The sequence below is a fragment of the Gallus gallus genome, chromosome 15 (assembly GCF_016699485.2).
Source record: "Gallus gallus isolate bGalGal1 chromosome 15, bGalGal1.mat.broiler.GRCg7b, whole genome shotgun sequence".
Lineage (NCBI taxonomy): Eukaryota > Metazoa > Chordata > Aves > Galliformes > Phasianidae > Gallus > Gallus gallus.
The window spans coordinates 3,075,653-3,088,458 of NC_052546.1; the positions used below are offsets into that span (position 1 = coordinate 3,075,653).

At 38.8% G+C, this 12,806-nt stretch overlaps 1 protein-coding gene and 1 long non-coding RNA gene across 8 annotated transcripts in view; one reads left to right on the forward strand and one right to left on the reverse strand.

Moving 5' to 3' along the window:
- LOC121106882 overlaps window positions 1-12,806 on the forward strand; it is a 361,649-nt gene that overhangs the window by 227,942 nt on the left and 120,901 nt on the right. The window lies entirely within an intron of this gene.
- Window positions 1,389-12,806, reverse strand: part of ADGRD1 (adhesion G protein-coupled receptor D1) — a 122,422-nt gene continuing 111,004 nt past the window's right edge. For both annotated transcript variants that reach the window (XM_415094.8, XM_025155657.3), the window contains 4 exons: window positions 8,438-8,564; window positions 7,340-7,381; window positions 5,460-5,552; window positions 1,389-4,793 (listed from right to left, as the gene is read on the reverse strand). In XM_415094.8, coding sequence (XP_415094.5) covers window positions 4,698-4,793; window positions 5,460-5,552; window positions 7,340-7,381; window positions 8,438-8,564 — 358 coding nt within the window. In that variant the 3' untranslated portion in view covers window positions 1,389-4,697. The remainder of the gene's footprint in view (window positions 4,794-5,459; window positions 5,553-7,339; window positions 7,382-8,437; window positions 8,565-12,806) is intronic.

Genomic DNA, 12,806 nt, shown 5'->3' on the forward strand with positions numbered 1-12,806 from the left:
ATCTTGTTATTCAACACCACAAAATTCCCTTCCCATCTAACTTTCCATCAACACTCCACCACATCTGCACAGCTGTGCAGCACAGAGGAGGCAGTTGGCAGCCTGTTTATTTCAATAGAACTGGCTTTAACCTTGAAAACAGGGTTGCTCTGAAAGTAATGCCCTCTATTTTGTTATGCATCAGAGCATATGAGGCGAATGTTGGTGGGATGGCAGCAGAGGTTGAGCCTTCCCACTGATATTCCATTACATGTTGTTGCCCTGTACAGATGGCAGCAGAGGGGCACTCCGACTGAATGGTGTCTGACATGGGAGTGCATATGGAGCAAAGGTGTGGAATTGAATTTCTCCATGTGGAAAGATCTGCAGCCATTAACATTCACTGATGCCTGCTGAATGTTTATGGACACTAAACAGTGGATATGAGCACAGTGAGGTGGTGGGTGGTGAAATGCTGTGGAACAGTGGATCACCTCCATTGGCACAGATATTTATGAGCACAGCACACAAACTCTTGTGCATCGCTGGTGAAAATGCACAGCCACTGGTGGTGACTGTCTTAAAAATAGTAGCTGAGAATTTGCTCTATCAAATAGTGTTATTGTGTTCTTAGAATACGTTGTCACTTCCATGGGAATAAATGGGAGGTGTTACTTTTGATGTGACCAACGTAATAAGTGCTCTGCTTGTCAACTGTGAGTTACAAAGCACTTAACAAAGAGGACAATATAATTATTTTCATTTCCCTGATGGAATAAACACACAGTCAGGAAAAGCTACTTGCTGAAGGTCATGCAGTGGGGGTATGAGCAGAACAATGACAAAACCCCGTTTTTTTCTGAAATGATATCCTTTCTAACCATGCCTATGCTCCCAGATATCCCAAACATGGGGAATTAGAGAGAGCTGACAGTTGTCACAGCTACTTGGCTGCAGAATGCAAAATGCCATGGAAGGTTAACTGTGGCATATGCCCCCTCTGCTGTACAGCAAATTCTGCACCCAGTCACAGAAAATAATTACAGAAAAGCACATGCTGATGTGTTGATGGGAGGAGACTTCAGAAAGTCTCATATTTTGCATATATGTGAATGCATACAACCATATACACATGTAGAAGAAATAATAAGCATCAGATGCTTCAGAAATCTTCCTTAAAGGGAAGGGTTCACCTGTGCTTGGTATATCCCATAGATATAAACTGTAATGCAGAAATACTGTCTGCACATTATCTGTGCTATGGTAGACCATGTGGTTCACATAGTAGGACTTCTCCTAAGGGTCGAGATCTGCTTGTTTGAGCACAACATTAGCACTCATAGGGAACCATAATTTCTATACTGTTGTTTATAATCCATGTCAAAAGAATAATTTGAACAAACACAAAATTATTTTAGGAAATTAAGATTTCTTATTTATCTGAGAAAAAAAACCAACACAACAAAACTTAATTATTTTCCTACTTACTGGCAAAGTCATTCCTACTACATTACATATGTTAAAACTCACATCTCATTCAATTAAGATTTCATGCCATTGACAAAATGATGCTGTCCTGAAAAAAAAAATATTGCAAAAGCCACAGTATACATGCCCATAAATAAACTGCAAGATTTCCAGGCTTCAAAGACTGAGGACAGAAAGCGACTGTTTAAAGATTCATTTATACATTTCTTATTCAGTACATTTGCTGCATTCACTAACAACAAATACATTGAATCAAACAAAAAGAACAGATTTAGATGGAAAATGTTTTTTGTGGTTTTTTTCATCAGTCTATCAAAAACATAAGAAACCCCAGCCCCAAACTAACATAAATACCATGTTCTAACTCCTAACCTCATGTGACATAAACAAGATGTATACTGCTTCATCACAAGTCAAGTTCAAACATTAAAGCATGGGACACAGGTTATCCTCAGTGGATCACAGTAGATAAAGGATAATAATGCTCCTTTAATATCTAACACGTCTACAGCACATTTTGTGGTACAAAACCAAGAACATTTGCATGTTCTTCTCTTTGATAAACAATTTTAAAATCTGGTATATACTTGAATGAAGCCCAGATTTAGCTCCTTGTATCACTGTCATTTGGTATTGTCATTTGTATGTCATGTGTTGTTTTCAGTTGGATCTTGGGCAGCGATATGGGTGGCCAATATACAGCCAGCACAGGAGGAAAGGCAGTCAATGAAAACTGTGTAGAAAGAACAAGTCTTCAAAAATAAGATTTAAAAAAAAAAGCTTTGATATGTCCTTTTTATGTTACACTACAATGAATGGAAGTTATGAAGGAGGGTTTAAATCGATACCCATGATCACAGTGTTAAAACAAACAGACAAAAAAAAAAACAACACACATGCTCCAGTATCAAAAAAATATGCTTAAATACGTTGTCTGCACACAAAATAGACACTTTGAACTCTGCTATCACAGTACAGTTACAGTCTTCTCCATACATTCTGAGAACTCCTTCTACTGTATCTTTTGGGGCAAACCAAACAGATGAACAAAAGAAAACGTAACATTCTCAGACCAAGAAGAGTCAATATATTTGTACAGCTGAAAGACAGTCCAACTTATAAAAAACTAAGAAAAAGCTATACACAAATGCTGAAAGAAGGACACAGCCATTTAGACATTTAGCTTTTACTGACCCTCTCTAGCTGTCAACAACTTGAGTTTATTTACCAACTGGCAACGCAAGATTAGAAGCCTATCATTTTATGCACATATGTGTGCGTATGCAGTGTGTCACACTCTGCTATGTTCTAGCTGCAGAAATTCAGTGTAGGTCTGGAGAAACCAAGATACTTTCTGTAGACTTTTTTAATTTGTAGCCACAGACAGACATGGGGGGACTGTGGGCTTTCAGTTTGGTGACCATGCCAAGCCTTGGTAAGGATGGCAGGGTAAGGTAGGTAAGGAAGCAGAGGGGATGGAAAAGCTTGAACCAAACTGAAATAGTTCATTTTCTCTTAGTGCAGACAGAAAACATGGAGAAAACTTGTTTTGGATCAATAACAAATGAAATGTATCAATGCTTTCTGAAGTTCCAACTTCATTGCTTTTGGATGAAACTTTTCACTACATTCAGTCCTAACTGATGAATGCTTCCTGTTCCTAAAGTTCAGTTGATTTTTTTTTTCACAACTTTACTGTGCAATAAACAATTTCTACCCTGCAAATCACAGTGCAAATATCTTTTCTCTCTGAAATCACAGGCAAATATCTTGCTAGATTCACTGGGACCAGATGTCCACATTGTGTAGAGGTTTGGTGGCCAGGTGTCTTGCAGAGAAACTCAGGACAAGGAGACATGGCACAGCCTCTCTGTGTTGGAGTCTCATCATCACTGAAAACTACTTTTTGGGACTCTGGCTGCTGAGTAAATCCTAGACCAGTATTATATGTATTTAGGGGCTCTGACCACCTCTGGGGCTTATAGCCTGCTTTACCGCAGCTGGAAGGTTGCATCATTGGCACAGCCCAGATTGCACCCCTTGTACTCCAAAGGTCACTGTGGTGAACATACAAAACACTAGTCTAAGGGAAAAATGCATTCTTTTTTTCCCCTAAAGATACTTCATAGCAGTACTAAAGCAGAAGTTATTAGGTGTTGAGCAAGTTTAAAACCACAGAACACTCAGTGGAGATCTATTTAAAAGTTGCCTGTAGGTAACAATATACAGACTTATTTGTAGTCTGGCAGTCTTCACAGTATACCATTGTGTAACATTTTTGTGGTTGCAGTTCAGTGTCCCAATCTGACAAGTAAAAGGAGAAGCATAAGTCACAGCGCCAGGCTTTGATTTTCCAAAAGCTACAATTAATGCATTTGCAAAACGCAATTGATGGACAGTTGTTGATTGCATCCAAAGCTTCAGACAAAGCAATACAAATACTTCGTATTGCAATATGTCAGCAGACACAAATCAGTGATAGACGGTGTGGACTGCTACAGGACAACCATAGCCTTTTCTGCCTTCTAGAGATATGTTGTAAACAGCAATATCTAAAATACTAATAGGTTCATGTATAGAAGTATTGCATGTTACACGTGCTGTTTGTATGTATAGAGACATATGTGCTGCTCAGCTTTGCTAATTCCACACCCATATCTGGGAGCTGAGTAGCCTGGATTTGCTCCTCCCTCAAGTCTCAGTTTCTTTGTAGCATTTAAATGAATCACCACACTGTGTATTTTGAATGTTTCACTTCAATAACTGGACTCTGTAAGGTAATAAGTGTAAACAAAGTGTGCACAGCAAGACCAGGATAGCCCCATTACAATGTCACAATGGGAAACATTTCATTTTAGAGCATGAAAATCCATCTTTCCCAAGGTACGCTGACTTTCCTCTGTTCTGGGATCTGGAGAGGTTCAGATGGCAGTAAACCCTTTTTGCATACCTAGTGTTTTCATCAATGCTGACAAAACCATCCAGTGTATATTTGTGCTATTTACTTTTACTGATAACACTAATAGGCAAGTGGTAGAATGTGGTACAGTTCCGAAGACACACAGAATAGGGCTATTTAGTCAAGGAAACAATACAGCAATTTCCAATCTAATAGTCAGTGATAAAAAAGCAGTTTTCTACTGGTGTTAACAGTGAGAAAATACTGGTGGACATTGTGTCAGAGGTCCTGAATGTATGGCTTGATTTTCACTGAGAAGCTGGCACTGCTGTCAGACTGCTGATAAATCAATGCGGTTGGCTGAATTGGTGCTTTTATCCCAGGTGTTCAGCTTTGTGGGGGTTGTGCCTGGCCTGTTCCCACTCATCTAGAAAAAATAACATCGAAAGTAGATTTATTTATTTTGCGAAACCACTCTCGTCTGATGAAATAAAAGCTTGAAAGGATCTATTTACATTACAACGTTGTCATAGAATCTTGAAAGCATATTCCATAAAGGATTTTTAACAGTTATTGCCAGAATCTAATGTGATTGGCAGTGATCACTTAATAATACCTATCACTTCAGAAGTCTGGCTCCTTATAAAAACAAATATATTTTGCCTCAAGGCAATCTAAGCAAGGCTGGAAAAGCATACACATGCATTGATTTATCTAAGAGTTTGTTTCTCAGACTTAGAAGTAAAAGTGCCCTATCAAAAAGCCATAGTCATAAGACGGATACATTGGCAAAATGCTGCTTGAATGCATAATGTGAAGTTCATTACAAGTGGCAGAAATAGTCTCACTGAACCATACTCGAGAGTTGGTAATGCCTATTCACTTTTATGTGATAGTTTACCAGGAAGTAGAATTGGGTCCTTTGCTTTCAAAATATGTACTGTAGCTGCAATGTAATACTTGCTGATTCCACCCCTCTTCACTGTGCATTAAGTTAGGTATCCACACACCTCTTTGTGTCCTGATCTTTCAACAGAATGTGATGCAGAACCCTTTCAAGTGCAATAGGAAAGAAAAAAGGACAAATACTCACAATGTCAGAATTGAAGGGTTTTACATTGATGTTGCGAGCCGAGCTACTGGTGAGGGACCACACCTTGGTTTTGTGCTTAAAAGCAGCTCTAACCTTTGGGAAGAAAAAGTGGTATCAGACAGAAGATTTATTTTGAACAAAGTTGCGTGTATTTTCTCAGGTGCCGCCTACAATTACATCCCCATTAACCTTCCCTCACATTAATGTCACCAAGAACTACATTATGTACTAAAAACAACAGTCTGCTCCTACATTTTTATTTATACTTCAGTTATTGTATTTTTCAAGTAGTCACAGATTAAATACAAAACGTTTTATAACCTCATTATGTCTCATTTCTCTGGCAGTATTTTCATGCTATCTGGGTTATCCCAGCCTCCTAGATGTCCAAGCTATTACTATTCATCTTGTTTGAAAGAAAAGCATGTAAGCATACATTCTTTGTATTTGCAGTCCTTGTACAAAAGAGCACCTTTGGGCAGGCACTCCCTGGTGATCTTGCAGCCCTGATGGTACCCAGACACCTTGCAGATATAAGCCAGCTGCAAGCCTACCCTTCTCTGTGCTGCTTGTGCATTTCTTGTCCTTGAGCACAGGGAACACAGCTCTGTGTTTTACCAGCTGCTTGGAAATATCTGCAGATTTTGCTTTACAATATCTGAGTTTCTCGTCTATGATAAGAAGGAAAGCATTCTCACAGTTTAGCTGAAGTATTTTAGAGATGCATAGCATACAGCAAAGCCAAAAGGACCTGCTCTCCAAAAATGCCTGTTCACATTAGCTGTACGTGAACTATTTTTGAGTATTCAAATCCTGAAACGTTACTGAATTTCCTTTCTCATTATCTTTCTGGAAAAATGCCCATGACTCAAATATTTATATTTGATATAAGAAGTGATGCTTGACAGAAGGAAGAAGGCTTTCTAAGTGTGGGGAAGAATAGGATAAAGAAGTATTTTACTTCCTTACCTTTAGGCTGCCTGCTTAACTTTAGTTGATTCCAATAAAGATAAAGAATTTCACAGTCAGTCTTGACTCTATGAACTGACTGTAGAAAAATCATGTCAGTGCTCTAAGACTTCATATGTTGGTAAATATTAATAAGCTATAATTGATTAGTGAAACAACTCCTTGGAAGAGCTGGAGTGCTTTGGATGCATAGGAACTAAACAAGCTATAGGGCAGAGCTATTCCATAGCACCCTGATGGAATAGCTGTGGAAGAATCAATGCTGTGTAAGTATTCCCTAGGCAGTGCTCACTGTGGGCATGTGAGAAATGGTTTTTATAAGAAATTTTCATTATCAGTAATGCATATCGTTGAGGATTTTCTGCTGGCTGCTGTTGGAAGAGAGGATGATGTGAGCTGCGGGCCAAGCAAGGATGTCTCTGCGACATCAGCCCTGCCTTGGCTTTATCCCAGCTGCTTTGAGACAGCCTTTGTGTGAAAAGGTGCCTCTTGGTCCATTGTGAAAACCTCAGCTCCTAGCCAAGAAAAATACCTGGAATATGTTCTACACTGTTTGGTTTCCCATTAAGAACTGCATGAGCAGTCTCCTAAAGTATGTTTTGCTGAGATTAATGCTTATTTTCCTCTCTGGAACTGCAGATGTAACAAAGCCAGAGGCCCCCGAGCAGGGACTGCCAGAGTGAGTCCTGCTGCCACCACTGTGACACCTTCCCTCAGGTCAGCCCATGGCCTGCTCAGCCCCTCCAGCCCCAGGGATGTGTCATTTCTTCAGTCTTAAGATGCCTTCACTTATCCCTTTTTGGAAACTCTTCATTCTTTGTCAAGTAAAATAAATGCCAAACATGGGTCAAAATGCTGCAAATCAATAACAGCAATCATACAAAATTTGCTAATGCCATTTTGTAACATACCTCTGAATTCAGAAGACAGTGAAACAGGAACATGAAAAACCCCTGAAAACAGAGAAAAGGGTCAAGGGTAAAGAATGGCTGTGAAGAATGACATACTGTAATGTATTTCTCACAGCACTGTGTAACTATAAACACTGAAAAGTGGGATAAATGTTGCCCACCATTAAACTGGAGAAGCATGCCACATTAGGTTCCTACGCAGCTTGCCTGGACCTTTTCATGTCAAACACCACTTCCTAAACTTTAGGGCTCTGCAGGAAAAAATCTGGTAGAAAATAAGCCAGAATTCTTGTCGTGAGCTACATGAGAACATTTTTAACTGTCCTTAAATCGTAGAGGCTGAAGGAAATGATTCAGACAACTTCCCTGAAGATTTTTATAGAGTTTGTTTTCTTTTTGATGAAAATTTACCCTTTTCTAATCAGTCCATCACGAGCACTGTGTTGCCGGCTTTCTGTGACCATAGCCGTCCCTGAGGTAGCAAAGGATTTATAAAAGTTAACATTTTCTTTCACTTTGTAATCATTATTTGGGAAAGAACTCACCTATAGATTTATACCTCTACTGAAGGCTGTGTTTAAGCTAGGCAGATGCTTGCATTCTTTCCCAAACAGAACTTTTTCTAGATCAGTGTCTTAAGAAGTCATGTGCTGCTTTCTGCAGCATGCAGAACAGATTCCTTTTTCTCCTTGTGCTGCACTGTTCCCAGCAACTTCTGTTTGTTTTCAGTTATTGTTGGTAACGAAGCCTCAAACTGACGCAGAAATTTTGTTCTAGTAAATTTACAAGAAGAATCTTCCTTTACCTTTAAGAATCCTGCCTGTGATACCTACTGCCAGAAGAGCAATGTGTTTCTCTAGCTCACTGTCTATTTTATTTAGCTATTGCTACTGGAAACACTAAGGAATGGGATGAAAGTTCTCTTCATACAGAGATTAAACAATTGCCAGCACTGTGTGGTCAGCACACACTTAAAAGACACAGGAATGAATAGAAAAAAATCCAATAAATGAAAGTATGTGAAAATATTACTAATGATCCATTTATTGCATCTCAACAGCAGTTCAGTAGCCACAACCTTTCCAACCAAGTACTTACTTGTAGTGAATTGAAAACAGCAAACATATACTGAAATATTAATGTGTGGGCATTGATGGCCAGAATCCCAAAGATCCACGAGCTTCCCAGGATTGGTAAGAGAACTGCAACAGCTTTAGCTGTTAGTCTGAAAGAGAAAATAATGAAGGGAAACGTGATGAGATAGTTTCTAGTGTATTTTCATTCGTGAGAATGTTTCTAGTGTATTCACAGAAAAATGAGAAGACAATAGGGTTACGCTATGGAAGTCCTTGCTAGAGGATGTTACAGAAGTCCAATGCATCCAATAAATTCACAGAAGACAGTTCTGTTGTGGATTGTTAAATGGTTCAGGATTGTTCAACAGTTCAGGGGCAGCTGCTGGTGCAGAAAGTCCCTAATCTTTTGTATGCAGAAAGATGGGAGTGTGTATTCAGAGAAGAATCACTTTGCTTGACTTTTATAGTAGGAATCTGTGGTTGGACCAGTGGTCCATCCAGTTTAATGCAAGATGGCAGTCCTTCTGTTCTTAGCGTAATCCATCTGTTTTTAGATTAAGACAATAAATACCTCAGTTACTGTTTGCATCAACCAAGCCAGTAAAGGCAGGTATGAGATAGAGCAGGGCCAAGTGACTCACAATGGAGTTGTTATTGTCTCTCACTTTTTCCCAGTAAATGCCATACACCTCATTCACAGCACTGAGCAACCCAAAAGCATTTGTGATCTCTGTCCACTCCGTAAGCTCTCAAAGCTCCTCACGGATCCCACAGGGCAAAACATGTTTGCTGTCAAAACACTACTGAATAGACAGCCTGGTGCTATTCTGCTTGTCAAGGATGAGCAGATGTGTAAAGAACCTTTGCACACCCAGGCATCACATTTTCAGTGACAGCTATCAAAGGACAAACTCTTCCTCTGCAGCAGCTGAGTACAATGTTGGTGGCACAAAATAGAAAGCGTGGGGAAGGAAACTGTCCCTGCTTGCAAGGCAGATAGATCTAACCTCTACCACAGTGCTTATAAGCATGTACTTAGCTCCTGTTGGAGCCCATAGGATTTAAACACATTCTTACACTTAAATATGCGTTTGAAGTATTTTGTGAATTTAGTCTATGATAATATTAGAGATAAAGAAGGCAAGAGGGCAGTAAAGGGAGCACAGGAAGGGAGAATCTAAAAGTCTGTCCAAGCTCACATAAGCTCAAATTCTCAGAAATTAGCAGATTTTTATTTATCTGGAAACCTATACGGAGTAGAAAGTTGTTTCAGGGAGATTAATGTTGTATATGTGCCATTTAGCCCCTCATACAAGCTAAAGTAGAGGTTTGGGATACAAGTGCACAGAACTGCATAACAAGCAATCACTTGTAACAAACATAAGACAAATGAGATTGTTTCAATTCAATGAAGAAATCTTTTAATTAAATACTTAGATCCAAGACATATTGTTCATTTCAGTGACCTGAGCACACACTTCATTATATCCTTTATTAAAAATCTGTGTTGAAATACTGCATAGGCTTCAGTTTTATAGGGAGATCTGGGACGGGAAAGAATCAGAGATCTATTTTTTCCCTGTATTGATAAGTATCTTAATGTCCTTGGCCATGACTGTTTCTGCACAATTTAATTTCATTCTGCAAAGAGTTTGTTCAGCCAGAATAATGAAAAAATACAATGAAGCCCGAGTTCTCTTATTTAATTACAATATGCATTTTAAAAGATACCATTTTAAAGCAACTAAGGGATAGAAGCTTGTTTTCATGAATCAAGGATGCTTTCTTTTTCTCTGTTAAGATTTAAATTCATCATCTCAGCTGCAACAGAAGGCACATGCTCTACCAGGGAGCTGCCACAGACCACCTCTTGCAATAAACATTGTGCAGAAAGATCTGTGTAGTCTTACACAGCCCTCGTGTCCTCAGGAAGATGCATCTTCACAGAACTCAGAGCAGACAGAGGGAGGAGAATGCATGAGCACACAGAGGATGGGGTAGCTACATTCAGGCTCTATGATGGTTTAGAAGTCCCCTGTAGCCCAATACAGCAGGTGATCAGTATGCCCAGCACAGCTACATTTGTAAAATGCTCTTCATTACAAATCACCTTTTTTTTTTCCTCTTTCATTCTCAGACTCTCCATTTTTATAAAACTTGCAATTCAGAATAGATGTTCCCTAGCTGCTTTATTACTAGGAATAAGTTTTCATTATCTCTTTTTGAGTTTTAGCATTAACACCTTCATTCATTGTGGTCTGGGGGACAACAGAGTTAGGCTCTCAATGTCAGTGTTCCTAAAACCAATCCCACTGTTTGGATTTTCAGGAACTTTTAATATCACAAATGCCTTGAATATTTAAAAAAAAAATAAAACCACTAATATTGATTAAACTCCACTCACTTTTAAGCACAGAGTTCAGCAGGAATACATTGCTAAAATGAAAACAAAATACAGATATATGGGATTTTTCTTGCACATGTATTCATGTTTCATGATTATCCATTAAGAAATGCAGCAGAGGGTAAAATTCACTTAAGACCACCTAGCAGTTACTTCTGCCTGCACATCAAGATCTCACCAAGCCTTTTTTTATTTTCTTAACTGTTTACCTGCTCTGAATGTACGCATTGTTAGTTCAAGGTGCTTCACTCACCAAGCAAATATTCAGCTCTGTTCTTCCTACTCTTTCATTTTCTTCCACTTACCCCTCCCCTCCCCATCCTTATTTCATTTTGTCTTTGAACTTCAAAAAAATAAAATAATAAATGTAAAATGCTGTGTCAGAATACCACTAAAGCTGCAAGGTCAAAAATCACTAAAAAACCCCTAAGAAATACAAAAGCTAATGTTCCAGTAGGAACATTAATTCCATCACACTGCGCATACTTTATTTTTTTTTTATGCCCATTCTTCTCTGCTACATGAATATTTCAGTAGATTAGCTCTAGTACACTAAGATATAGCGCACAATCTAATACATGTTGTTTGAAGAAGGAATACTTCCTGGCTTCAACTGTGCAACATTTAAAACAAATTTCACTCCCATCATTCATCATTTGAGTTTTATGCCATCTGTGAAATTGGTGACATGAAGAACCAGGAGAGTGGGACAGAGGCAGGTGTTACTTTGCAGATACTGGGGTCTAGTTCAGACAGGGCTCCATAAACCTTGCTAAAATCTTTCTTCGTCCTTGTGCCCTAAATGTGTTGGAAAACAGAATGGCCTTTTCTCTAAATCTCTCCTGCGTGCCCTTCTCATGCCTTGGCTTTTGAAATTAGAAGCAACACAACAGCTTGTTTTTCACACCTGCTTTTTAAAGTTCAGATATTGTTACTCTTCTGCAGTCCAATATTGTAAAGTTTTGTGAGTTTTCTGTGTCTCTGTGTCTGTATACACTGAGTGATCAGCACTGGGATTAATCAATTAAGAACAAAGCAAAATTAGCACAAAAGATTTATTTTATCCTATTGTTATTTCCTTTAGCCAGAGTGTTTTTAGTTATGTACCTGTTATTACTTCATAATATAGAAAACTTCTATTAAACACAAAAAACTTAAGTCTGATTAAATTTTTATATTCGGTGTATATGGAATAGCCCTTGAGATATCCTATCTATCAATCATGCTACTGCTAGTGTGGTTTCTCCCTCTGGTGCTGTACTAACAGCATCTGCAGCTGGACTTGGCAAGAGCTATTCTGGTGTGACTTGATTTCCTTACAATTTTCATGGCTGTTTATTGCAAAACGAAAGCATCACCAAACTGGTACAGCACAGTACCCATCCTGCCATCCCATCTGCAGTCCTGACCTCTGCACTAATCAGTGCTTAGATGAAAAGGGAGATTCCAATACTTTGTGACAGGAGAAAAATTTCCCAGTATATGGTATTGCTGACCATGGCCAGAAAACAAAATAATCAAATTCTCAGAAACCTCTGCAGAAGACGAAAGCAATTTAACAGAAAAAGGAAAAGAGCAAGCCCTGACCCTTACCATAGCATAGATTTGTTAATGTCTCAAACACAAACTGTTCATTTCCATAGTTCTTGCAGTGTTCGGTTCTTCCTTAAGAGCTGAGTCTGGAATTATTTCAAGGGAAGCAGAAGGAAACAAAAAACCAAGAAAATCTTACATGATTTCACTTTAGGGGTTCCTTAATGGCATCACAAAAGCACACTGACAGGGGAGTCTGGATGGATTAATTTGTTGTTTTAAAAAGAAAGCAAATTGTAATGTTGTAATGTATTGGGTCCTGCCATCACTAAAGGTAGGTTTGTCTCCAGGAGTGGAACAGACCTCTTACTTTTAGAGTTTCACTGTACAGAGCAAGCACTCAAGAAAAGAGCAGCATTTTTTCTCATAGCTGGAAAGGAAAAATTATGCAGCA